The sequence below is a fragment of the Elgaria multicarinata genome, chromosome 12, assembly GCF_023053635.1.
Source record: "Elgaria multicarinata webbii isolate HBS135686 ecotype San Diego chromosome 12, rElgMul1.1.pri, whole genome shotgun sequence".
NCBI classification, from domain to species: Eukaryota; Metazoa; Chordata; class Lepidosauria; order Squamata; family Anguidae; genus Elgaria; species Elgaria multicarinata.
This window is the reverse complement of record NC_086182.1, coordinates 25155979-25183709: the sequence shown is the minus strand read 5'-3', so window position 1 is coordinate 25183709 and position 27731 is coordinate 25155979. Positions and strand designations below refer to the sequence as shown.

General features: G+C 38.6%; 1 protein-coding gene across 1 annotated transcript in view; it reads left to right on the top strand.

The window, feature by feature from the left end:
* The window catches only part of ARHGAP32 (Rho GTPase activating protein 32), a 159768-nt gene that overhangs the window by 40681 nt on the left and 91356 nt on the right, over positions 1–27731 (top strand). The window contains exons 3-6 of the mRNA XM_063139524.1: positions 2741–2832; positions 3751–3792; positions 4144–4228; positions 26987–27073. Of these exons, the coding sequence (XP_062995594.1) occupies positions 2741–2832; positions 3751–3792; positions 4144–4228; positions 26987–27073 (306 nt within the window). The remainder of the gene's footprint in view (positions 1–2740; positions 2833–3750; positions 3793–4143; positions 4229–26986; positions 27074–27731) is intronic.

Below are 27731 nucleotides of genomic sequence, written 5' to 3'. Positions count from 1 at the left end.
AGTCATGGAACTTGCCCTGTTCACTCGATAAATCAGATCTATATAAGGATGGCATGGGAAGGTTGTCCTGGGGGTGAGGTGGGATGGGGTAGGCTTATTTTAGTATAGCTATCTATGATTTGGGGTGGGGGGGAATGGGAGCGAAGATGTAGCTCCAACATGATTTTAGCATAGGTTTCTATGATTTGGGGAAAATGGGAGTGAGTATATAGCTCCAACATGTAGATTAATTATAAATATAAAATCATACTAAACTTTGTGCCTAGTTTATGGGACTATGTGGGTCAGCAATTTTGTTCAAGCTCAATCTTAAATCCACTACTGAAACATGATAAAATAGCTCTAGTCTTACTTTGAATTTGCAAATATACTTTGGGTGCAATCCTATGCATGTTTATAGAGAAATAAGCACTACAAATCCCATTTGTTGAGAGTTGTAAGACTTATTTCTGTATAAACATGCATAGGATTGTGCCCTTATTTTGCATAAACATGCTTTATTGACCTCTTTTAATGTGAGCTTGCTATTTTTAATAGTTAGAATTTTCTGTTTGGGTAAAGGCACGTGACAGAGGATAAGTGAGGCAGCTATTCAGCAACTCATTTACTTACTGTACTTACTGTATTTTGTTTTTATGTCATTTTTTATCTATCCTTTGCATGTTTTGGTGTTGATTTTGCTGGTCTGCGACTGTAATAAATAACAATGAATGCTATTCAGGGTACTAGATAATTTACAGAATTCTAGAGAAATTTGTACACATTGCCTGCACATATTAAAATGCATTTTTACAACCGTAGAAACATTCCTTAAGAATGCTTCTGTGCCAGAAAATAAGGCTTAATTTTAGTCCTCTAGAGAAACCTGTGTTTGTCTATTTACAGTGTATTTAGAGTGTTCCAATAAACACTTCTCGTTAATATAGGATTCAGTTCCCCCAAAAGCAATTCGTTTGTTTTTAAAGTTGAATCCAACTGTTTGTTAGCATCCAGACTTTGATCATGCTCAAACTCTTCTATCAAAATTTTGAATGATAGCTTGAAAGTGCAGTAATGTCAAGGCAGAAAGGTTGAAGTAAATCATTTGCATAAGCAGATTGGTTATGCAATTACTTGGTTTTTACAGAATGTTGATGCATAAAATATAGGAGGTGAAAAGCAGCTACTTCAGATGTTTTCCAGCCAATTTTTAGATCTAAATAATTCAGCTGTTTCAAACTAATTTTTAAAAATCAAATTACTGTTGCAAGAAGTACAAAAGGATGACAAATGTAATTCTTAGCGGATTCTGTTTGTATTTGAGGAAGTGTCTAATCATAGGTGAGTGTCTCTTGGATGTTTTGGAGTAAAACAGGCAGTTTTTGTGCTTGCTAACTTGCTTCTAGAGTTGGCTGTCTTCTGTAGGGATATAATAATATAAGGACAATGTTGTTTCTGCATCTCTCCCTCCACTCTTACCATTCATTTTACCCACTACCCACAATCTAGGACCATGCAAGTGCTATGACCATAGACGGATCCAGAAGGATACCATGGTCAATGGCATCAAAAGGTGCTGAGAGAATGAATAGGACTGCACTCCCCTTGTCCGCCTCTTGATAAAGGTCATCCATCAGGGCAACCAAGGCTGATTTGGTCCCGTAACCATGTCGAAACCCAACTGGAATGGGTCTAGATAAGATTGACAACAGTAGAGATTATAATGCAGTGCCCATTAGAAAATCAATTACATTTAAAATATATTTCACACTTGGTTTGGTGGCACTGTGCAAAAGTTCTGTGGTTCAGTATTTTACGTATGCCTGAAAAGCTGCTGAGCAATATGCAAATTTCTTAAGAGTGCCTTGATTCATGCCATATTTCATGTATTGTTTAAATATTTGTCACACACAATTTTGTTGTGCTTCCCACATCCAATAATAGAGACACTGAATAAATTAAGGGTACGGTGATTTATGTATGAAAGGCTTGAACAGTTTTCATGATATTTTGGATCCTGTGTTTGAGTGGTGCAGGAAATCTAGAAGCACTGCTATCCACATGAGAAAGCTGAAGTGTTACATGACAAATGAGCATTTAATCTGCATTGCTTGGTTTTGCGAAATACAGTAAAACCTATTTTGTCACACCTGAATGCTGTAGTGATAAACCCTTTAAGGTTTATTAATGTAGGTCAATGTTCTACAAAATAAGAGTAACTAGTTCAGATTCTACATGGTAATAGGCAGTGTATGCTTAATTGTAATGTTGAACCCTTTAAATCCCCCTGTAAATGAAAGGCTTGATGACCTCTTACGTTAATACAGCGATTTGTATTTCTCCTTTGTTGAAGAAGTCAAATCTGCAAATTTTGCTCTATCCCCCTTTAAAGGAATTTGAGCTAAGAATGTGTGGAAACTGCAGAATTCCTCAGTGGGCACCAGTGTTTTCTCAGGATTTGAACTTTGTTCTTCTCTGGTTCAGATTCATTGCTCGCTTAGCTACACCTCACTCCTGAGTATACCAAATGAAGAGATAATTCATGATTATCCTTCTGGCAGGTTGTGTGTCTACTGTTTTCTTTGGAACCATTTTAGAACTTTAAATGTGGATTTAGAAGCCTAGCATGAACCCTCTGCATTTTTTAAAAAAAACTATATACGTAATCTGTAAGATCTTGAAGAGTCTTCTAAGTATTTGGAATTGACAGTGCTGTTAAAAGTATCAAAACTTTCTTCCAATTGTATTTTCTTTCCCCTAGGCAAGAGGAGCAGACATTCCTGAAATTTCTGGAGAGCTACCATTGCGGACATGTGGCAGCACAGCTAGCATGAAAGTAAAGAATGTGAAAAAGTAAGCTGCTTGATCTCATCATTGTTACTTTTCCAGCTTCAGTTACTGCCCCTGGGCTCTCAGTTGTTGACTTTTAAGATACTGGTAGATTTGTTACCGATGAGCACTTAAAATGACAGCAAACAAACTAGTGTTGCAAATGTCAGGAAATACATTCAAATGAGTTTAGAACCCACCCACATTTTCAGTACTCCTCAACTGATTGTGCTTGGAAATCAGGAAAGTACAACAGAAGGTAATTCACAAAAACATCCCAGCTTCTGCACTATTCTTTCAAAGCATCTTTTATTCCCAACAGTTTGGGAACATTTTGGAATTGGTGCAAATGCAAAGCTGCCAGCCTCTTAATTTAATTTAGAAAGAAAGATGTGTGCCAAAGAGTGTGTCTCAGCAGTCATGACTTTGGGGGAAATTGACTTTCTTCCAAATGTCATTCTGACTATATCTTTAACTGTCCTTCCGTGCCCTGTTTTGTTCTCTTTTCTCGTTCTCTCTGTTTCCTGTCCTAAGCAAAATGCACTCCCATATAATCTGCTAGCTGGATTTGTGTTTGACCCATCTTTAGCTATAATGTTGATTTAAGGTTCAGAGGGCTGTCCAGCAGAGATGGATTTATACAGGGCACCCATCTATCATCTGCTGATTTTGCTAGAAAAGCTGATGACCCTGTTTTTTTTTTTAGTGGGGAAGGCCAGATGCTAAATCTCATTTCCCTCTTAAATACCCATGGGAAGAGTGAGTGCTGAAAGTAGTCTCCTTGTTTTACAACCAAAAATATCTGCTCCAGGAGTCCAAAACAGCTTCAGCAACTGCTGAAGTATAGCCTCTACCAGTGTCTGTAGTTTGGAATGGAAATTATGGTACATAACCAGATTTAAACTAGACAAAGGAATTTAAAAAAAAATGTTCTGTCCCCAGATCTACCAAACCAGGTCTGATGGACTATGATTCCTTTAACAGGTAAAATTTTGGTTTTATTTGTGTGAGGTTATTCATGCTGCTTGGTTCTCTCCCCTGTCTGCCCCACATTTGAAGATGAACACCTTCTCCCTGCATTCTCACTTTAGGCACCAGTCTTCGTTGGGCTGTAATGTACTCTTTGTCCTGTTAAACTCCTATGATAAATAACTTTTAATGTATTGCATTCATCATAGAATTCTTTTTCTCACTGCTTTCTTATGTCACATAAACAACACCATGTTTTCTTGGATTTGGGATTATTAGGTATCTGAATCACACTTTAAGTTTTACTAGTGCGATCAGCTCTGGTCACTAAAATGACTTGCATCTAATCTATTACTTGTGTTTCAGGTTATCTTTTACCAAGGGCCACTTTCCAAAGATGGCTGAATGCGCACACTTCCATTATGAAAATGTGGACTTTGGAAATATTCAGGTGAGTTTTCTCTGTTGAATTTAGATTAGGTAACTCTATTTATTATTTATTTATTTAAACATAGTTTGAAGAGCTCCGTTATAATATTGTTTCACATGTTGCGTTATTATTCACAAGCAGTTATTCACAAGCTGTGAATGTGGTCTAATCTCTCAAGTGGTCCTACATTGTTGTCTTCCAAGTCTTTTGTAATCTTCTCTTTAATTTCTAACCTGCCTGACTAACTTGATGCTATTGACTGACTTTGCATTCTCCCAATCTTCCTGGTACATGGGCAATCCTGTTTTGAATCCTTTAGAATGAATGTGACCTGTTCTGTTCCCTACTGAACTCTGCATCATTTTTTATTTACCCTGTATTTTAAATGAAATGAGTTCTCTCTCTCTCTATATATAGGTCTTAATGCTAAATGCACCTCAAATTTAGATTCTTGGTTGCATATTCCTCTGAGATTTTTCTTCTATCATTAAATGTGACACTAATACTGAATCTGCCCACTGCTTCATACCGATTTCCACAGTAAAATTATTGTTGTAAGTGTTAAGATTTTGTATCCTAATTGAAGCCAGACTGATTAAATGGCTTGTATAAAGGAGAACTGAATCTGAGAGATTATAAAAGCAGTCTTGAAAATATCTCTGTTCATTTATGATAATGAATCTTTAATTGTGAACTTGATCCTTGTTTATCAAAGCTTTTAAATACTTCCTTAGCTTAACATAATAACACTACCCACATGGTTTAAACAGGCCTGTGTTAAAACCGCCCAGAGAGCTTCAGCTATGGGGCGGTATATAAATGTAATAAACAATAATAATAAAAGCTTTGTTGAATTAGATTCCCAGTTACCACTAGCTTTGCTCTCTTGTTCCTAAAGTTACTTTAAGCGACTGGCTAAATTGGATCTAGATACAAAGCTTCTATATCATTATAGGCTATCAAATCTAATTTTTTTTTACGTAATTTAAAGAAGTATAGACTTCATTGGGCACAAGTCTTGTAGATTATTTGCGCATGAGAGCGACTGAAACAGCTTCTCATCTTTGCTTTCTCCCAAAGATGCATTTTATTGTCTTAAGTTTGGAGTTTCATCAGAGAAAAAATGTATTTGTTACAATTTATTTTTTTATTTATTTGATGTGTTTTTATCCTGCTCTTCAGCCAGAAAAGGTTCCCAGAGTAGCTTATCAAGATTAATAAAAAACACTCCCTGCCCTCATGACTGTAATGTGAAAGGCAAAAGGAAAAGAGACTCTGAGGGAGGATGGGGGAAAATGTAAATTTAGTCATTACTTCTTAGTTAGAGCATTGCTTCCTGAATTTCAGAATAGTGATGTTACGAACCAATACACAATTTGATATTTGGGTGTCAATTTTGATTATTAAGTATTAGAACATGGAAACTGTGTTATTAAATATATAACTGGCTATATAGGCTTAGCTGTGTTGCTTGTTTTGATTAGCTGCATGGTCAGTTGCGCTATGTTTGGGGTATGACATCTGAATTGAAAGCAACTCTGCAAGGCAGAAATTTGAAGGCAGAAATTAGGAGACACTTTCCTGTTTGTAATTAGTTGCACAGCATTAAGGGCAAAAATAAAATGTAAAATACAGGGTATGTGTTGAAGAACCTCTGCGTTTCCTCCTTGAATCAGGAATGCTAATTCTTGACACTTTTAAAACTTGGTTTACCTTTGAATGGCAAATAAGATCTGAATGTCAGAGAAAAACAGTGTTATTTGATCTTCTGAGAAACTTAATTTTACCATCAATAAAATGTGTTTGTGTGTGTATGTTCATTCAGCTTTAGTTTAATGTTTTGAAATGAAGTTCTTCTTCCATGAAAAATGCTGCAGTTCTTTCAGAAATACTGAGGACCTAAACATTAGCTAGCTGTGCAAATCACTGGATTTATTACGCTATCTGCCCTTCAGAAATAGCATGTGCTTTGTTAGAATTCACCAGTGTACTAAGAAGGTAAATTGTATTTGTTATTGTATTAATCCTTCCAAGACTGAGCTAGTGCGTTTTAAAGTGTATGTTGAAAGGTCATTCTTTGCATGATAAATTTTATTTTGCTATATTGGTGATGTCTGCAGCTCTGGTCTTGATAGGAAAAAAGAGGAGTTAAACCCATTCCAAGCAATAGGTATCAATATTGCAAATCAACTATAAGACTGATTTAGTGTCCTTCCTCCCCCTCTCTGCTTGGAACTTATCTATACCTTAATTATATTGTCATTTAATGCCTAGCAATGATTACAGTATTTTTTAAAATCTACACAGCAATTTTATGTAAATGTGTCTGTCTTATAGCTTTTGTACTGAGTAGCTGCTGAATATATTCTTGTCTTAGTACTAGTTCATTTTAAATTATGATAGGACTTGATCCAAATACTTGCTGTGCCAGCAAATAGATGCTTACAGTGGGGTGTAGCAAGGTCAGAAATAATGTTACATCAACGTTCTAATATCACAGGAAGTTGCAGTAGCACAAATGGTGAGTGTCAGGTAATCCTATTATAGGTAATGGAAAAATGTCTGCCATTCTTCCTGATTGTTTGGCTGTCTCTTTCTGTGTGTGTATGTGCGTGTTTCTTCCACTTGAGAATATTGAGAGAAGAAACAAAATGACCTAGAATTGATCTTGCTAAAATAATATTTGCACACAACTGGAATGCACACTTTACCAAATATTGCCATCAGTAGGGTTGACTTGATTAATCAGTGTAATCAATCCATTTATAACTTTAAACAAGGATTAGAAAACCATACTAGTTAGTCAGTTGAGTCACTGTCCAAATAGAAGAGAGTTGTTTTATGAATCAAGTACCACCTTTGCTTGAGAAAAACTGTTATGTAGCTGTAATAAGGGGAATTCTGCAATACTCAGCTATTTGGAAACTGCTCAGCATTGTTGAAACTGTGAGCAAACTACGCACAACCTTACCAGTGTGAACAGGCTAATGTATTTTTTTTTAAAACACACACACCGCAGGATTACCACATCACTGTGAACTTTATATCCAAGTTAAGTTATTATCTACTAGCAAAATGTCATTTTTTATGACAGTTGCGCATGTGTTGAGAAAGGCCTCTAGTATTGATGGGCTTCAGCTAAACCTGCCCCTGGTGATCTCAAACTCTGGAATCAGACAGGTTTTACACCATCTCGACTGTATCCCAGGTTGCTTCCCATTTCCTTTGTACTGTATAGCCCGATAGGAGCTGATGTCATGACTCCCATAGGGGATTCCCTTTCAGCGGAAGAGCTCAAACTTTCAGAGCTAAATGTCTCCAGGGAACAAGTTGCCTCAGAGGACTCTGACACTGCCCAATATGATCCTGGGCTCCCAGGAGTAAGGGCCTGAGATCTACGGGAAGCAGAGAGCTCAGCTTCTGAGGCAAATGGGGATGCAGAACCTTGAGGGGGAGTGCAACCCTCTCTAGAACAGGTTAAATACCACTGAACTCGACAAATGGACCACTCATAACAAGTCTGGATTGAATAATGGCCCTCATCCAGTCGATTGCCCTGAGCAAACAGTGGCTCAGAACATCAACTGCCTCACCTCACCTTTATTAGATGAAAAGAAAAGGTAGAGTTACAGAGGTGTCATCCACATAATGGTAACACTTCAGTCCATATCCCCGAATAACCTTTCTTGCCCGGGGTTTTGTTTCTTTAGCAGTCTAAAATGTGATTAAAAGTTGCATACGGGCATAATGCAATCAAAGGTTATGAATATTCACGCACACAATTTTTTATTTGACAGAAATTAGTACTTCAGCCAGAACAGATCTGTGTCTGTATGAGCAAGAAAGCATGATTGTGTATCATAAAAATAGGTCATTGGAACACATTTGGAGTTGGTGTGTTGGTGTGGTTACACAACATTTAGAAGGAAAGTTAAGGATTTATTGAAAGACCCAAAATTGAACTTCCAGTCCCAAGTTAACAGTGGACACAAGTTTGGCTATGCAGCTCCAATGAGTTGACTATACAGCCCTAAGTTTGGCTATGCTGCCCCAAAATGCAAGTATGTCACTACAATAGATATTATCCCTATACCTAAGCACTGAGTGATAGAGACTTTTTCCTCATGTTTACGCAGTTCATGCACTCATGAAGCTTTACTGGCCAGGTAATAGTATCGTATAGTTGTTTGGATCATGTTAAGTTAACGAAGTGTGCACTTTGGGGTCCGAATGTCCACTGTTGCCCTGCTTTTCTCAGGAGGAAACTTCTGTACCTTTGAAAATGCTCAAGGGATATAACGTTAAGGGCTTGGTGTTATTTGCTCTCAAGGTTCTTTCTGATGTCCATAAAATGTCTGTTATTGTTACATCTTCTTAAGTTGAAACGTAATTACCATCTTTACATGCACCCCACCACCATCCAAGGCCTCTTCCTGTAAATAAAACCACTCACCCAACATTCACACCTTGCATCTTTCTACATTGAAGGATCAAGAATAAGATTGTTTAGAAAACAAGGCTTACATTTGGCACATGGATCTGCATTCTGTTATGGATAATAAATGGGACAGGTCAAATCCCACTAATGCTGAAAAGAGGAATAATATGACTATACTGAATAAATTAGTAAAAGAAAATGATTACCTAGATTCGTGGCGCTTACTTAACAGGAATAGGCCTGGATTTTCATATTTCTCCCCAGTTCATCATACATACTCCAGGATAGATTATATATTTGTTTCAAAAGATTTTGCAACGAAGATTTGTAAGATGGAAATGGGGGTAATAAAAGTAACTGATCATGCCTTGCTAAGTTTAGAATTTACAGTTAAGAAAGATTATAAAGAGGCATATAGATGGAAGCTGAACACAAAGATATTGAAATACAATAAAGTAGTAGAGAAAATTCAGAAGGAATTGTCGGAGTCATGGGAAATTAACGAAAAAGGAGGAACAGCTGGGTCAGTCATTTGGGACACCATGAAGGCCGTAGCAAGAGGAATCTGTATTAGAGAAACTTGTACTTTAAAAAGACAACAACGTGTAGAGCAGGAAAAGTTAGAGATAGAAATTAAAAATTTGGAGGAAAGATATTGGCGAGACAAAGATAAATATAAATTAGTGGAAATACAAGCTAAGAAGAAACAATTAGAAAACTTAAATATAGAGGAGGTTCAAAAGAATTTAATGTATATGAAGAGGGAATATTTTGAAAACAGCAATAAGAATTCGAGGTTGCTTGCCAAGCTCACACAAAAAGAAAAAGGGAGGAATGGGATAGAAACGTTGAAAGATAGCCGAGGGAATTATTGTCATGCAATGAAAGCCAAAATAAAAATTTTTCAGGAATTTTATCAGGAATTGTATAAGGGTAAAGAAATTCAACAAGAAAAGGTGGAGGAGTATATTGGAAGGTTTATAAAGAAGGGAATAAAATTAGAATATAAGGAGTTAATGGAGTCAGTAATAACTCAAAGAGAAGTTGAAGAGGTTATTGATAAGTTAAAAGCTGGTAAATCACCGGGAGCAGATGGTCTGGGGCCAGAATATTATAAGGTCTTCAAAGACTATTTGGTTCCAAAATTAATGGAACTTTATAATAGGATATTATCAGGAGAGAAGATACCCGAATCATGGGAACATTCAGTGATAATTCTGATCCCAAAACCAGATAAAGATTTGACTAATCCCGATTCTTATAGACCTATTTCTTTAATAAATCAAGATGCCAAAATTTTTACATCTATTATGGCCAAACGGCTAAATAAATTTTTGGCAGAATACATAGGAGCAGATCAATGTGGGTTTGTGGTAGGAAGGCATATGCATAATTTAGTGGGCAGAGTTTTAAATGTAATAAATGTAATAAAAAAAGCAAATATTAAGGCAGGTATTATGGCATTGGATATTTTTAAAGCTTTTGATTGTGTGAGCTGGCAGGCACTAAAGAGTATTATAGATAAACTGGGATTTGGAAATAAATTTAAAAATGTAATAGAACAGCTATATTCCCAAAATACGGCGGTAGTGGTGGTAAATGACGGACTTACTGAAAAGATACGACTAGCCAGAGGAACAAGACAAGGATGTCCGCTCTCGCCGGTCCTGTTTGTAATGGTTATGGAAGTTTTGGCGAAGGCACTAAGGGAGGATGAAGAGTTAGAAGGAATTGGAGAGGTAAGGGAAATAAAGTTAAACATGTTTGCGGATGATACTTTATTGACCATTAAGAACCCATTAAGAAAATTAGAAAGAATTAAATATCAGTTGAGGGAATTTGAGGAAATTACAGGGTTAAAAATAAATTGGTCTAAATCAGAGATGATGCTGTTTAACTATACTAAGAAGGAAGAAAAGGATTTGGCATTTAAGGGAATGGAAGTGAAAGTCAAGGACGAGATTAAATATTTGGGAATTAAAATTACAAAAAATTTAGAGAATTTAGAAAGGGAAAATTTTACGAGGTTAAAGAAGGAGGTATTAGAGAAATTGGAGAAATATAAAAGATTAAATTTATCTTGGTTTGGGAGAATAGCTTTGATAAAAATGAAGATATTAGCTAAAATTAATTTTGTATTTAGGATGTTACCTATAAAAATATCAGAAACCGAGATAAAAAGTTGGCAAAATATTATTAATAAATATTGTAATGGAGAAAAAAGAGTAAGAGTGAATAAAAATAATTGGTACCTAAGCCAAAAAAAGGGGGGAATGGGTCTCCCAAACATAAAATTATACTACGTAGCAAATAGATTAAGACATGTTGTAGAAGCAATTATGGAAGTAGGAGATTTGTATTGGATGGAAGAAAAAACCATAAGTAAGGTAGAGATGAATTTGGAGAATGTTTTTTTTAAAGACGGAGGAAGAAAGTGGGTTGGAAGTATAGATAATCCACTCCTGAGGACTCAATGGGAAATTTGGAGTAAATTTAAAGGGAAGCTGCTTCCGAGCAACTCTCCCTTAGCACCGATAATAATGTTAAAGAATTTCCCAGAGGATCTAAAGGGTAGATTGTGTAAAATATTAAAAGAGAAAAATAAAATAAGATTAAAGGATTGGTTAAGAGATATTAAAACAAGAGAGGATATGGAAAATTTGTTAAAGGAGAAGAAGCTATCGTGGCTAGAATATGGTCAATTAGAACAATGGAATAAAAAGTGGATTAAAGATAATAGAAAGTGTAGAAAGATGACGAGGTTTGAAGAATTAGTAGTAAGTAAGGAGAAAGGAAAAGGAGGTAGTATAGTCTCAAAAGGATTAATGAGTGAAATATATAAAATATTGTTAGAGAAGGAGTTTAGAGAGAATACAGAGAAAATGGTTTGGGAATCAGATTTGAAGATACAAATAGGACGACAGAGCTGGGAGGGACTATGGAAACAAAGAGTGTTGAGAAGTTTATCAGTAAGAATAAAGGAGAATTATTTTAAAATTTTATGGAGGTGGTACCTAACCCCGGTTAGATTGAATAAGATAAGTGATCAACATTCAGCAAATTGTTGGAGAGGTTGTGGGGAAAAAGGAACGTATTTACATATGTGGTGGCAATGCAAATATGTACAAAGATTATGGAAGATGGTGTTCTCAGAAATTGAAGAAATAGTGGGAATGAAAATAGAACAAACACCAAAAATAGCATTGCTGTCACTATTTGAAGATATAAAGTGTGGAAAAGGAACTATAGAGCTGATATCGAGTTTGTTGGTTGCAGCACGACTGATGGTAGCTAGGAACTGGAAGATCCAAGGAGAATATTCTATTGAGGAATGGTATAAAGAAGTATGGGACATAGCCATTAATGATAAACTGACATGTAATATTAAGTGGAGAAAAGGCGTAACTAAAATAAATGAGTTCGAAGGAATCTGGAAACAGTTCCTAGTGTTTGTGTTTACTAAGGGAAGTGGGAAACCACCAGCAGAAGAAACGATTAGATTTTGGACTCAAGAATGATCCCGAGGTGGGGGGTGCACTTTTATGTTAAGAACGAAGATGTTGTAGTATGATAAGGTATATGTAATAGTTTTTGATATTTGTACTCAACAATTATTCAATATGTATGCAGCAGATATTTGATGTTTTTTTTTCTTATTGTGTTTGTTTCAGTTATATTTTGGTAATGTTTATCTATGTTTATATAGTGTTGAAAATGAATAAAAATTATATATAAAAAAAAAAAACACAAATTGTGATAGTTGATGCAAACAATACCAGGATCATGGAAAGTTAAAGTGCAGCGAGTCATCTTTCAATTCTACAAGGTAAAAGAGTGTAGTTAACTAGGGAATCAAAGAAAAGGTTTGACTTTCTGGGTTCACAGATCATGCTTAACCTATGGTGGGCGGCAAACTACATAGGTGGTTATGCAACAACCTACTGTGCTTCAGTTAGATAACCAGGCAAACAAGTTACACATAGTAGTTTATTTCACCTGCTCCTCCTCCTGTAGTCCTCCTGCCCAGTCAGGTAGGTATCTCAGCTTCCTTTGTGGCGGGAATAGAGATTGCTTGAGAGGAACAGAAGACCAGCACTGGTTTTGGCCGCTCTTGCCATGCAGCTCTATAGGTGAACTCCATAACCCACACTGCAAGACAGACAACCCACTAACTCAGCACAGGTAAAATAACTATGACTGCAGACTGTCATATTTGGGGGAAATAATCCACCATGTGGGTGGAGGTGGGGGACATCCCACAGACCAAATGCTAACTTATCATGGGTTGAGAGCAGTAGACAAATTTAGGCAGTAAGAAAATTAAAAATCATGTAGAGAGTAGAGGGTTTTTGGGTTTTTTTAAGTTAGTGAATGGGCACATTTTTGCATTCTGTGTTCTATGGACCAGTTTTGTTATGTGGTTGATATATCTTCATCACAACTGCAATAACAATTGTTGGCATTTTTTCAGAGGCCCTGAGAAAAAAATTGTTGACATGGCTTTATAGCTTTCAGCTGACCAAATTTCTCTTATTCTTGTGAATAAAACGAGTCTTGCTTTAAAGAAGTTCATGTTGGTCATGCTTCAGAGTCCCCTGCTATGTAATACATGATCTCCCTTTCACACATATGAGGATAGTTGGGAATTTAAATAATCATTCTTTATGGGAAAGTAAAGAGTCATCATGGCAGAGGACTGGAGCATTTGTAACCAATAATGACTTTTCTGCATAACAGTCCATAACAGGTCTTCTGAAATGTAATGGTTGACAAGGGAAAATAATTTCTTTCTAGTGTCATCTGTCTTATTTTCTCATTTCTGAACAGATATATTGTTCTGGAAAGGCAAAAAGCCTCTGTTGAAACACACATCCTCCTCCATTATTTAAGATAATGCCCATCCATTATTTAAGATAATGTCACATTATAAGAAAGAATTGAGCTTTTATTCCTACCCCATATGTAGTTGAGTTCGATGATAGACGATTGAAAAGTGGAACAGCATCATCGGTCCAATAATGAGAGACAGAGAGAATTGCTGTTGAAGCAAACTGTGGTGTAAAAGGATGAGAAAATCCACACTTGATGATATTGCAGAAAAAGCGTAGTAAAGCTAGGCAGTTTAATCTCATTGGACTCATTCATCTTGCATGTGTCTACATTGAAATCCTTCTTCATTTTCTCGCCCAGGGACGTTTTCCCAGAAAGCAATTTCCTGTATTTCCAGTGCACATCTTACTGCTCAGCTAGAAGAGGGGCTTTCATCTTGGTTGATCAAGAATTTGCCCTTTTCCAGCTTCTGTGCATTCCCAGCAACTACATGATCGTATGGTATTTGGACAGTGGTCTCTGTGGCTGACAAAGCCATGACTTTGTCAGAAGGGGTGTGCATCTGTGTGTTTATATATAGGAATGTAATTCCTAACAAAACTATTTATAGAAAAGAGTGTTGAAGTTTCCTGACCCACCCACGCAGGTTGTGTGGGAGAGAGTGGGAGCCAATCTAAGTATTTTCTTGATAGGTCTCTTGGAAGAAGACCCCCACTCCCGTGTGTGTGTGTGTGTGTGTGTATGTGTGTGAGAGAGAGAGAGAGAGAGAGAGAGAGAGAGAGAGAGAGAATGCAACATATCTAAAGCTTTAGGGAATTTGTGGTTTTAAAAAATGAATGTTATCTACGGTATTAGCATTGCTCTAAACTTTAACTGTATATGCTGGTTTATCCTCAAATATAACTGTAAATTGCATGTTATAATTTTATATCTCTTATCTGATTCTTATTGCTGTATCAGTTTACTACATGCCCCCACCCTCATGAAAATTAGTGATTTATAATCCCTTTCGCAGTATAGCCACCTCACAGTGCAATCCTGTGAATTCAAGGGGGCTTACAGCTAGGTAAATATTTATAGGATTGCAGCCTTAGTATGTGAGAATACTGGCTTGCCCAAGGCCATCAGTAAGGACTGATTCACACTTCACTTAGCAAGTTTGTCACTTGTCTACTTACTTCATGTCTCCCAATTAACAGTAATAGTTATTAACATATTGAGCCTGGGTGGCCTGGAAATCACAGTTGGTTGTGGTTCTCTGACATGTCTATTACTCCCTCCAAATGTTATGTGTGTTCTGTTCATAAGGAGGTTTGCGTAGAACAAGTGGCAAGCTTGTTGCTGTGTTATTGTGATTGGTCTTGAGCTTTGACTGATAGGGGTCTCATACTCAAATCCAATTTTCTGCCTACTGGGTGAGTTCACCCGTCATGCTAAGCCACCTTGAGTTGTGGTGAAGCCACTGTGCTGGGTTCAGATGTCACAACAAGCCACCCTGAAAATAAGCCACCCCAAACAACCCAACAACAAGCCATGGCTTCTCAGGATGGCTTGTTCATGAAAATCAAGTAACTTGAGAGGAGCAGAGCAGCGGTGGCATTTTTAGGCGATCTTCATAACCCACTCTTAAATAAGCCACCATGGGTAAGAAAACTGCTCACAAATGACACACTAATTCACCATGCATGGGTTAGTGGGAAAAATAAATCATCATGGGTTAGCGTGTTATCAGGACCCAGTCAGTGAGTTGAAACTTGGAAGTTGGCTTACCCATGCTTTGAACCACTTCTCAGGCAAGCTCAGAAAAAACTGTCCTTTGCTTTTCCATATATAAAAGCCCTATAGTCTGTCTTTTCCTGTGGAGTCATGGTGACGCTACCTCTGTGGAGTATAGACAACAGGATGTCTTGCAATCGATCCTATCTTGCTGGGTGGAGGTGCAAACATACTGGTTTGCCACATATGGGTAGATGTGCTATTGCCCAGTTACACTAAAATCCTGGAGTTCTCAATTATTTTCTATGAGAAGCAATCACTTCTCCAACAAGAAGACACACCCTGTCAAAATGAACCAGGAAATCCTTTCTCCAAACAAGTGTGTGTGTGTGTGTGTGTGTGTGCACGCGCACATGTTTTTTCTTCTTTCTGTTGTTGGTGTATGTCATTAACATTGCTTCTCTAAAGGTCAATCACTCACTGGCTGAAAATACTGAAAGGCAGGTGCAAGCAGTCTAGTTTCTCACAAAATGAATGCGCAGAGTAATGCCTATACATTTTGCCTTGCGTTTCTGGTTCCACAAGGGTTTGAGACTTTTAAAATATATATATATATATATATATATATATATATATATATATATATATGAAAAAGTGCTCTAACCACGTGGTGGCATGGGAAATTGCTCCTTTCCAGTTTCCATAATAAACTGCATCTCTCCATTTGTATTCTAAAATATTAAAATACCCAGATACGAATGGAGAGATGCAGTTTATTATGTACATTCTTGTTCATTCATTTATTTATTTATTATACTTATATACCGCTCCCATAGCCAGGGCTCTCTGGGCAGTTTACAGAAATTCTAAAATTGAGATAAAAACAAGAATACAAAATTTAAAACTCTAAAACACAGTACATACACACATAGAGCATTAAAAACCAATTAAAAACTAAACATGTGGGTAATTAGGATGTGCCGCCATATGCCCGGGCAAAGAGGAAAGTCTTAACCTGGCGCCGGAAAGATAGTGTTGGTGCCAGGTGAGCCTCATCAGGGAGAGCATTCCACAGTCTGGGGGCCACCACCGAAAAGGCCCTGTCCCTCGTTGCCACACTCCGAGCCTCTCTCGGAGTAGGCACCCGGAGGAGGACCTTAGATGTTGAACGTAGTGACTGGGTATATTCACGTCGGGAGAGGCGTTCCGTCAGGTATTGTGGTCCCAAGCCGTGTAAGGCTTTATAGGTCAAAACCAGCACCTTGAATTGGGCTCGGAAATATACAGGCAGCCAGTGCAAGCAGACCAGAACAGGTGTTATATGGTCAAACCTTCTGGTTCCCAAAATCAGTCTGGCCGCTGCATTTTGCACGAGCTGCAGCTTCCGAACCGCCTTCAAAGGCAGCCCTACGTAGAGCGCATTGCAGTAATCTAACTTGGAGGTTACCAGAGCATGGACAACTGAAGCCAGGTTATCCCTGTCTAGATAGGGGCGTTGCTGGGCCACCAACCGGAGTTTGTAGAAGGCACTCCGTGCCACTGAGGTCACCTGAGCCTCAAGTGACAATGATGGGTCTAAAAGAACCCCCAAGCTACGAACCTGATTTCTAAGAGAATCAAAGGTGTGCTCCCCACATAAAGAAGTTAACCTCTACTGTATCCTTACAGTGCAGTGTATAATTTTTTGTTAGGTTGTTGATGTTCATTTTTCTCAGCACATGTATGGTTAGGAAATTAAAATACATGTTTTTCGTTTTTTGCATGTTGCAAAAAGTATTCATACTATTCTTTGTAGTACGCTGCCACCTGGTGTTCAGAGAACAGTTGTGTAAAACCTGTTTCTTACGGCGAGATAAAAACATCACACAGTAAGGGGCAAGAATCCAGAAGTAACGTTTATTGGAAAGGAACTAAATTATATTGTTAAGCTATTGTTAAGCTTTTCCGAGCCTAGACTGTATATATCCATCTTAAGAGCACACATTTTATTTTATTTATTTATTTATTACATTTCTATACCGCCCAATAGCTTGAGCTCTCTGGGCAGTTCACAAAAATTAAAACCATTCAAAGTATAAAACAACAGTATAAAACCATAATATAAAATACAATATAAAAGCTCAACCAGATAAAAACAGCAGCAATGCAAAATTACAAATTTAAAACAGCGAGTTAAAATTTATTTATAGACTGTTAAAATGCTGGGAGAATAAAAAGGTCTTCACCTGACATTTAAAAGCATATAATGTAGGTGCCAAGCGAACCTCCTTAGGGAGCTCATTTCACAGCCGGGGTGCCACAGCAGAGAAGGCCCTCCTCCTGGTAGCCACCTGCCTCACTTCTTTTGGCTGGGGCTCACGGAGAAGGACCCCTGAGGATGACCTTAGGGTCCAGGCAGGTACATATGTGAGGAGGCGTTCCTTCAGATAGCCTGGCCCCAAGCCGTTTAAGGGCTTTAAATGCTAATACCAGCATTTTAATCGGACCTGGACTGGCAGCCAATGAAGCTGGAAAAGGACTGGCGTGATGTGTTCTTGTCGGCCAGTCCCGGTTAGTAACCGTGCTGCCCTGTTTTGTACCAGTTGAAGTTTCCGGACCGTTTTCAAAGGCAGCCCCATGTATAACGCATTGCAGTAATCCAAATGAGAGGTTATCAGAGTATGGATAACTGGCTGTTGAACAGGGTCCTTCCTATTGGAAATCAATGAAAGAGGTGAGAGAGGCGACACTTTTTGACACCACTTGCCTATTCTTTTTTTGCTTTTCACTGCCCAGCAAAGATCAAACCCTGCGTTGCCATCAAGGCACATCTACTGCAGACTAAGAGTCGGTTCACACGTAATGGAGGCCAGTTGTGGCTTAGGACATCTTCCGTGGCCATTTTGCATATTCAGCCTCTCATCGGAAGCTGTTCAAGTTAGGAGATGGACAAGTCAGCTTATTTTTTTTGCTCAGGGAAAAGTTGTTGCACACCAAACTGGTGTGGTATTATTTTGACATCAGCATCTGTTTTCAGTAGACTGTGAAGGTTGTGGCTGTTGTGCTGTAGTTCTGGTGATCTATGATTTCTGGAAGGGTGGGTGGACAAATGTTTGACGTGTTTTTTGAGCCAACTTTGGCTGATGCAAGTTTAATTGCATGACATGCAAAGGCAATACATAAATTCACCTTGAAAATTTGTGTTATATTTACTGTGGATTTGAGGTGGCCAAAAGTAGTAATCCCCCCCCACCCCCCGCGTATCTTTTCTTTTTTTCTTTTTACAGTAATGTGCTACTTCCAGTATCCAAGGCAGTAAGCCTATGTGCACCAGATGCTGGGGAACATGAGTTAGAGGATGCTGTTGCACCATGCGTTGTTGGTCCCTAGCTGATAGCTGGTTGAACAGAGTGCTTGACTAGATGGACCCTCGGTCTGATCCAGCATGGCACGTCTTATGTTCTTAAGTTCCCAACTGCGTTCCTTTATCTCATAGAAGGGCATCAAACAGTCCCTTTGGTTGAACTTGAGAAATGAATTTAGATTAATTTGTTCCTAATTATATCCCTTTGGCTCACAGGGACAATTCAATTTCTGATCTTGAAGTTGCCTCTGCATATTTTGTAGTCTTTGGGGTTGAGTTTGGAGGCTTATAGGATTCTGATGGCACTGCTTGAAATTTGGTTACCATAGCGATGAGGTAGGTAATTGACCTAAAGCAAGCTTAAGAGAGTGTTTGTGTTGATCCTGCTAGACCCTGTGATGCAGGACTGCTGTCACTCTAGGAAGGAGCCAGTAGGCCGTTGGTTGGTTTGTTGGAAAGAGGCTTTGGAGCCTATTAATTATTGGAGCTGCAGCTTATATCTTGATAGGAAGCAAAGCCAATGTCCTCAAGTTGCTTATTATACAGACAGTTGTCAGAGGAATAGCCAAATAACCTCTGTACTCCGGAACTCAATTTACGTACGTGTGTGCATGTGTGTGTATGTGTGTGAAGCATTATGGATGAAATAGCTCTAGGTAGGCACAGTTACCATGGTGATAAGCAGGTCATGCATGCTTCTTAATTCTTCATTTTGCTTTATTTTCAGTAAGTCTGTTCTCAAGTCCATTAGGTTCTTAGCTTCCAGTCATCATGATTTGCCATTTGCCACTCAAATCTAGGGACTATGAACAGTCACTGTGGTAGACCGTCCCCGCTCAAATGTTTCTGAAGTGCGAGGAACTGTTGTTGAGCATGTATTTTGGCCATACTAGCACAAAAATGCCTTTCAGATGAACTTGCTCCATATGGGGTTCTGTATGGGTGGCCAATGAAATCGTGCAATTTAACTAGATGAAAAAGAGCTCATTCAGAAGCTTGAATTCACTCCATGTGGTGCAGCTGGGTGGATGATTTTTGACACAGCCTTATTGATATTGGTTTGTGTGGGTGTGTGTGTATATATATATATATATATATATATATATATGTGTGTGTGTGTGTGTGTGTGTGTGTGTGTGCAAGTACTGAGTCATTACTGACTCTTGGAGGGACGCCTGCTTTCGCTGACGTTTTCTTGGCAGGCCTTATAGCGGGGTGGTTTGCCATTGCCTTCCCCGGCCTTTATTACCTTCCCCCCAGCTAACTGGGTACTCATTTTACCGACCTCGGGAGGATGGAAGGCTGAGTCGACCTGAGCCAGCTGCCTGAAACCAGCTTCCGCTGGGATCGAACTCAGGCCGTGGGGAGAGTTTCAGCTGCAGAAACTGCTGCTTTACCACTCTGCGCCACACGAGGCTCATATATATATATATATATATATATATATATATATATATATCTCCTGCTTTTCAGCACAATTGGCTCCCAGAGCCGCTCACAATCATTCACAAAGTTACAAGACCAGGGATATACAGGTGTGTCTGGCTCCTAGTGTTGATGACATTGTTTATGAAACAAATTCATCCACTTGAGCTGAATTGGAAAGTCTGAAGGGTACAGAAGTATTCATGAGAAAGAGGGAACATGTCCCCATTGGTTTGGAAATTAAACCATCATAGTTTGGCAAAAGTGTGTTGGCCCAGATGGGCATCTGAGTGCAGGCATTGTTTTATCTGCATTATATGTTATGTGTGTACCAGTGGCAAAGCCTACTGTGGTTCATGAGCTAGGGTTGAACTGAATACACAAAAGCTGGGAAATCACTTTTCCCACTTAAACACCAGGCCCCTTTCAAACCACAACACACCTTCAGCAAGGGGAACTATTAATTTTGCCCACATGGAATCACAACAAGCTGAAATCCTATATGCATGTACTCAGAAGTGAGTTTTATGGAAAGCAATATTTGCTTCCAAATAGTATTGTATTTCAAATTGGATGCTATTTTTTTTTAACAATATTAGCAGCTGGTCTCTTAGTAGTGACTGCGCACAGCCATGAAAAACCAGTGCAGTAGGGGGCAGTGCAGTAATGAAGAAGGTCATGTTTTTAGGGGGTGCTTTTCAACCTCCTCAGAAGTAGGGATGTATGAGAATTCTGTTTCAGTTCGAAAATCATTCAAAAATGCCCCGTTTGAATTCCAGAACGTGAATGCATTTTCTGTGAAAAACTAACTAACTAACTAAATTTCTGACCATTGAACATGCTGGCTGATGTGACTTGCAGTACAAAACATCTGGAGGGCACAGGTTGGGGAAGGCTGCCCTAGATAAACTCGGCCCTGAAACTGTGCCATGTGGCCTCAGCTGTCGCTGCAGTGTTGTGTCCTGTCAATGCAAAGGAGGCAAAGAGGACCAGAAAGGTAGACTTTCACAGACTGATTTGAACTAGCTGTAGCTAGCTGATGCTTTGGTGGCAGGATTTGTATATGCCATCTCTTCTGTTTCTCTGACTTGTGAGGATTGTGTCTCTTAGTAGTCAACAATTGCTACTTAATGAGAGAGCATAGGGTCACGGTTACCTCGAACAGAAATCTGTGGAGGGTATAATCACTCCCAAGATGTAACTGGTTGCTAACCAATAGCCATTTATATCTTGTAACCAAAAAAATGAAGAAGGGTTAATGAATTATCTTTCCTTCAGCATTTCTGCTAGGGTTTGGATGCTTACTGTTCTCCACACATGGGGAAAGGAGGGATCTACTTGCTGTTTAGGGTATGGTAATAGGTTTTGCTGGAACATGGTTTTGTAGGAGCTTGAGCCCTCAAAACTGAAATTGGTGCATCTGAAAAGACGGAAGGAAGGAAAGAAAAAAGCTGGAAACATCTTACTGCCTATGATGCAATGGTATTTTCAGAATCTTCTAATTATGTGAAACTTGCTTGTTTTTAGAGGTTCAAATGAATCTAATAAATGTCATAGTCACAAAAATAAAATGTTTAGTAAGTCAACAGCTTGATCCTATGCATGTTTACTTAGAAGCAAGTTGTCTGAGTTCTCTGGGGCTTACTAACAGGTAAATATTCACCGAAATGTACCCCAGAGCTACTAAGAGACCAGCTGCTAATATTCTTTAAAAAATAGCATCCAATTTGAAATACAATACTTTTTGGAAGCAAATACTGCTTTCCATAAAACTCACTTCTGAGTACGTGTATATAGGATTTCAGCTTGTTGCGATACCATGTGGGCAAAATTAATAGTTCATTTTAATTATGGTGGGTTGTTTGAGCACTGAAAGTGGGAGGAATGAGGATCCCCTCCCCCCTCTGAAGTTATATTCTGAAATATTCTGGTTGGATTTGATGTGGCTAAGGTTAGGTTTTGGGCTGAAATGGCAGCTCTGAGTCATGTTAATTTAGCAGAGAATAAAGGAATGTACCCTTAGCAAAGCAGCATAAAACATTTCAGAGTATGAGGACGTGTACAATTATTGTGTTTAGATGTTTGGAGAATCTCCTGAATAATCTAGTTATTTAAAGCTGACCTCCCCTTCCATCTTGTCGCTGAATTTGCATTGCTAACTACTTAAAAACACACAAATGGACTTCTATCATTATTTTGTTAGTTTTTGAGCACTTTTTGCCACAGATCCATAATAGTATGGAGTGAGATCTTCAAATGATGCATTAGATAGAAGACTGGATTCTTACAAAGATGACATTGTAACCTAGCAACCACTTCAGGGCTGATTTAACTCTTTCTTGGGTATTAATGCTGAATCCTTGTTTATACCCCCAAACAATTCACATTTTGATTTGATTGGGGCGTATGAAGTTTGACTTCTGTAATGAGAGGGGGAGTAGAGTGTTAGTGTTTTATTTTTAAATGTTTGTCAGCATCTTATTTTACCCTGTAGGCTTCTGATTTGTGAGGTAAGAGCAACAATGCAAAAAAGCAGCTAGCTGTGTATTTTCCACCAATCATTTCCCCCCTAAAAAAATGCAACTACATGCACCCGCAACAAACACCTCAGTGCACCCCAATAAATACCCTGGATGGGCAGGGTTTGTGAGTAGTTTTGCAGTATTGGTTGTACAGTAGGTGAAAAAGTAATTAGGGTAATCCCAGTCATGTGACTGGCACACTGGGTTGTTTCCCCTACTGATTGTCTGAACAACTCCACAATAGGGATGTTGCGAGACTCCACGGAGGGTGGGGGGTGGAGTCCAATGGACTCCCCCACCCCCAGCTCGGCCTCCCGGACCCCACTTGCCAAGCCTGTAATGCTGTATGGCTGCCGTTTATGTAACATTACCTTCCTAGCAAAGCCCGAGCTGGCACTTTTGCGCAATATGGAAACTCCGTAAGAGAATGGACAACCCACAGCACTTGTCGGATGCTCGCTGGACCGTCCAGAAGTTCACACCACCTTCTGCGGTGGCGAGCACCTGGAAAAAACAATGTACAGTCACTGAGCTCATGTGCAAAGGATTGTCTCTGAATGTCCCTACCTTCAGATGTTTGGTGAGTGTTGATCAGAGAGAGGGCCTACTCAGGTGTAGCAGACTGTCTTTGGAATGTTCTCCTGAAGGATCCTTGCTTGGCATCTAATTTTAAGCCTTTCTGACACCCAGCCAAGGCTTACTTAATTTTCCCTAGCCTTTTAAAATGCCATATGAACTGGTTTTATTCTTCTGCCGAGATTGTGTGATAGATGTATATCACAAATTTTAGGGAAAAATACCTTACACAGTGGCTTACAAGACAATTGAAAAATAACAGTAAAACAATGATAAACTGAATTATAACACAACTATTTTTTTTTAAAGAGGGTGGCCTTCCTCAATAAATAAAAACAATGTGTTCAATGGGTGTTTAAAGGTACAGAGAGAGGGAGCTTTGTGAATTATTGCTTATGCTCTTCAGATATATTTGATTTGTTAATTTGATAATTTCATTATGTAAATTGTTTTTTATTAGTTGTTAACTTACGAGAATAAAATATTAAAAATGTGCGTATGAAAATCTGCCTTGGAAGTGGCCTGTCTGGTTCTACCACTGTTCGAAGTAAAGTGGATTTGTGACCATAGGCAAGGCCTTTCCAGTGGTGGCACATACAGTTATGGAATTCTCTCCGCAAGGATATTTACCTGGTGTCAAGTCCTGTATCTTTTTGGTCCATTGTGAAACCCTTTTAATTCTCCCAGGCCTGTTAGATCTGTTAGTTTGAATACTGTTCTGTGATGCTTATTCTGTTCATTAAGACATTATTCTTATTCTTTTTTATGCTAGTTCCTGCCATCAGGTACTCTTAAGAATTTTGTTAGATTGAAGAGCGGGGAATAGGTGCTTACAATAAAAAAAGTCAACAGTTAATTGTAGTTTTAAAGCCAGTTTTTTAACTGGTGGCATGCATACCATAAAATTAAGAGTCCAATTGTGTTCCTGATGGGAAATAAATCTTTCATATCTAAATAAGAAATATTAATTTAAAAAGGTACCCTGATTTAGGTGCTGAGTTATGTAAAAGCTGTGGATTTTTCTAATTTTTCTCTTCCTAAATTTCTTTTTCAACACTTATTTTTAATTATGCGCTTCTAACAAATCTTTTGTATGAACTGACACTGCAGTCTTAGCACGTTTGAGTAATGCTGTGCAAGGGCCTGTTTCTGGCAGCTCTTTGGATCTCAGCAGCAGAAAAAAAATTGACCTTCACATTTTGTTAGTTTCTCTTCCAGTAATCTGTGAAGCATGCAACAGCAGTGCTCGATTTTTGGTTAGATGTTAAGACTCTGAATATTGGCCTCAATTGCATTCTCTTCAGCACTCATGACTTCAAGAGGATTTCACTGGCTTGTAAGATCAGGGAGGATAATATTAGTGGAAAAGAAGCAGGAATTGAATACTAAATTCAGTGAGGTGGTGCTTTTATTCCCAACGTCTGATGGCAGTTCACTGTCATTTTTTTGTCTTCTGAATTCTAGCAGCCAACTAGTGCCTAGCTTGAACACCATCCCTGTGTGCATTCCCTCCCTCCCTCCCTTGTTTCTCTTGGCATTCGGCAAGCTCCATGGTTTGTCTTGTGGGACCTTTCCAGGGAGAGTGAGAGTGAACGACTGAAAGGAACAGCACTGATTTCTCTGCAGCACAAATTGAGCATGAAATGGGCAGTGTGGAAAAGGCTAACAGGGCTACCGAGGGAGATCTCCATCCCTATTCATAGGCACGTTCATCCAAAGAGGCAGTAGAATCGGAAAAAGGGGCGACCAAGCGGAATGTAGAGATTTTAATTTGATTTTGCTAGGCTGGAGTTCTTGCGTCTCGGAGCTGATGCCTGGAAGGTTTTTCCAATTAGCTGCTGGGAAACTTAAGGACAGTTTTGGAACTCTTAGGCCTTGACTAGGGATTCCAGCCATGGAAAGAATCGGTCATTGTAGCAAGGGTAAGTAAGTGCAGTCTGGATGGGCAGGGGTTGTTTTTAAAGACATCGTTTTTAAAAAATATATATTGAAACATATAAGGTCTTAACTGTACAAATAGCTGGAAAATATTGTGAGTGTGTGGCAGCATTTGAAGGTGACTATTAAATAAATAAATGTGTTTGATTAACTTCAATGTGTACAGTTCTCAAAATGTAGTAGGAAGAGTATTTGTATTAAACCATTTCAGGCAGCAAAACCGAGGGATGAAATTTCCCCCCTCTTCACTTTGAAGTTTAACCTTTTGATAATTTAATATACGGGTAAAGTCAGTGCATAAAGTAATCTTCCTCCTTATATTGCAAAGAACTTAAAAGCAATTGGAAGCAAATTGAAGAACATTTAGAATTTTAGCATTACATTTTATTTGCACTCGTTTCTGGTAACTATGTGTGCCTACATTGAGATAATGATATGCCATGTACTTCACATACACGTCTGAAAGTGCCATTACTGTTATAGGAGTGGCATGTATTGGCATACCATGTGACACTTGATATAAGCAGGCCACAAGAAAACCCTGATGTGTGCTTCTTTGTGCCTCAGTGTTTCTATTGAAAATGAGCTTTTAAAAATCTTGATGCGTGCCAGATTGTGTTCTGAGGAAGTGAGGCTGGTAGAGAATGAAAAGGCGCAGTAGCGCCATATGTTAAGAGCAGAGATAAGAGAACCTGCTTCCTACTGGGGGTCCTCCTGGCTTCGATATAATACTGGTCACATGGATTTGAAAAAGTTGAATAAAATAGAAGCCATTGATCACACTTGACTTTTCACTAATTACGTAAACTATCTCCAAAGATGGTCTGCAGAGCGAGACTGTGATGAGACATTCACTACCTCTTTTGGTTCCGTTATGGTCTAGTCTTAATCTTCTTGTATTTCTTCCTCAATGGATCTTGCATTCATCTCGGGTAATAAAATGGAAAGGTTTGCCTCACAGAAATCTCCCATTCACATCTCATGCCATTTTGATGCTGTTTTCATGCAAGATTAGAGATTTCTAGTTGCTCTATCTTCCTATAAAAACTTGTTATATAACATCTCAAAGTCCTTGTTTGAATCTGATGAATTATGGTATAAGCTCTCATGTTATGGTAAATGTATTCAATGACATTGAAACTTAGACAGAGATTATTTCTTTATTTAGGCAGGTTTTATTATTGGAAGGACCTTCCAAATTATCTTAAAATATAGTAAAGTGGTTAGATATGACAAGGTCCTCATGAATATTCATAGCAGACCGTGGGAATCTTTTGATGAAAATTAATTTTACAGCATTTGCAGTATCCAGTTGTTGGTAGTCCATAGTGCTACCAGAAACGAATGCTAGCACAACGGGGAGTTAGTGCTTGCTACCATAACCCTGGAAACCGCCCAAATTACCATTTCCAGAATGGGACTATATACATCAGTTGCTGGGGAACATGGGCCAGAGGGGTGCTGTTGCCCCCGTGTACTGCTTGTGGGTTCCTGGTCAACAGCTGTTTTAGATGGACTCTTGGTCTGATCCAGCATGGCTCTTCTTATGTCCCTATGACAAGTCTGCAGAGGTCCTTCACTAGTTCTGACTTGTCCCATTCTGGAAGGATTAATTGGGGCTATTTTCCAGTTGCATTAGAAGTTCTAAATCCCCCTTGCGCTAGTTCATTTCTGCTAGTGCTGCAGCTGTGTTGGATACTGCCCTACAGGTTTAACTTTAGCTTTGAACTCTTTGATACCTGGGATTGTCTTATTGTTATGCTGTACTGACTTAAGTCTGACATAACAGCTGCTGTATACAATCTTTTATAATCGAGTGTGTTTAATGTTTCAATCTGGTAACAGACATTTAGGTTCCTTGCGATGCAATGTATCTTAAAGCAATTTGGATTTGTATATGCTGCATTTTGCATTCCTGGCTTATCCCTATTCACTGACCTGATCTCTCTCTCTCTCTTTCTCCCCCTGCCCCCACCTACTTATTGGAGTAGCTTTCACTCCCAGAAGAACAGAATGAAGTAACAAGGAATGGCTGTGAATCCAAGGAACTTGTCTACCTTGTGCAAATTTATTGTCAGGTAAGTTGTACGACATTCTCTCCCCCACACACACACACCTTACAAAACACTGTGTGAGCTGGATGATATTTTATTTCTCCCTTTCTCTGTCACGTTTTCCACTGTTTATGTTTTGGGATGAGAGAAAAATTAAGGTGAATGAGAAAAGTTCTGGAGTCTTAATGAGAGAAATATCTGAAGAAGTACTATATTGGTTGTAATAACATTTATCCTGGAACTGCAAATTCATCTATATGTGTGCGCTTGCATCTTTGTATATATTGCAGATGTAGTGGGCTTATTTGCATTCCTAAACCAGCTAATGAAATGATGGTTAAACTCTTAGCAGTGGGTTGTAGAAACATGAATGCTGTTTTATTAATTATTCAGAGGTGGGTGCTGAGTAAAGCTACCTGATGAGCTGAAATGTGTAGTTTTCTTGACAGAAACTAAAGCTTATGGATGAATCCTTAAGCTAACTAGAACTCCATAATTGAATCACCTCGGCAAACACACCTTTGTACTGGAAAAACAAATGTGTTTTTAAATGTGAAACCAGTGGCTGAATTGTTGTTTTGGAGTTTGTAAAGCACTAGCTGTTGTTGTTTGACTTGCAACTTGATTTACAAGTTAGAAGTTATGTTGATGGTACAAGTAAATTAGCTAGGGTGACCATATG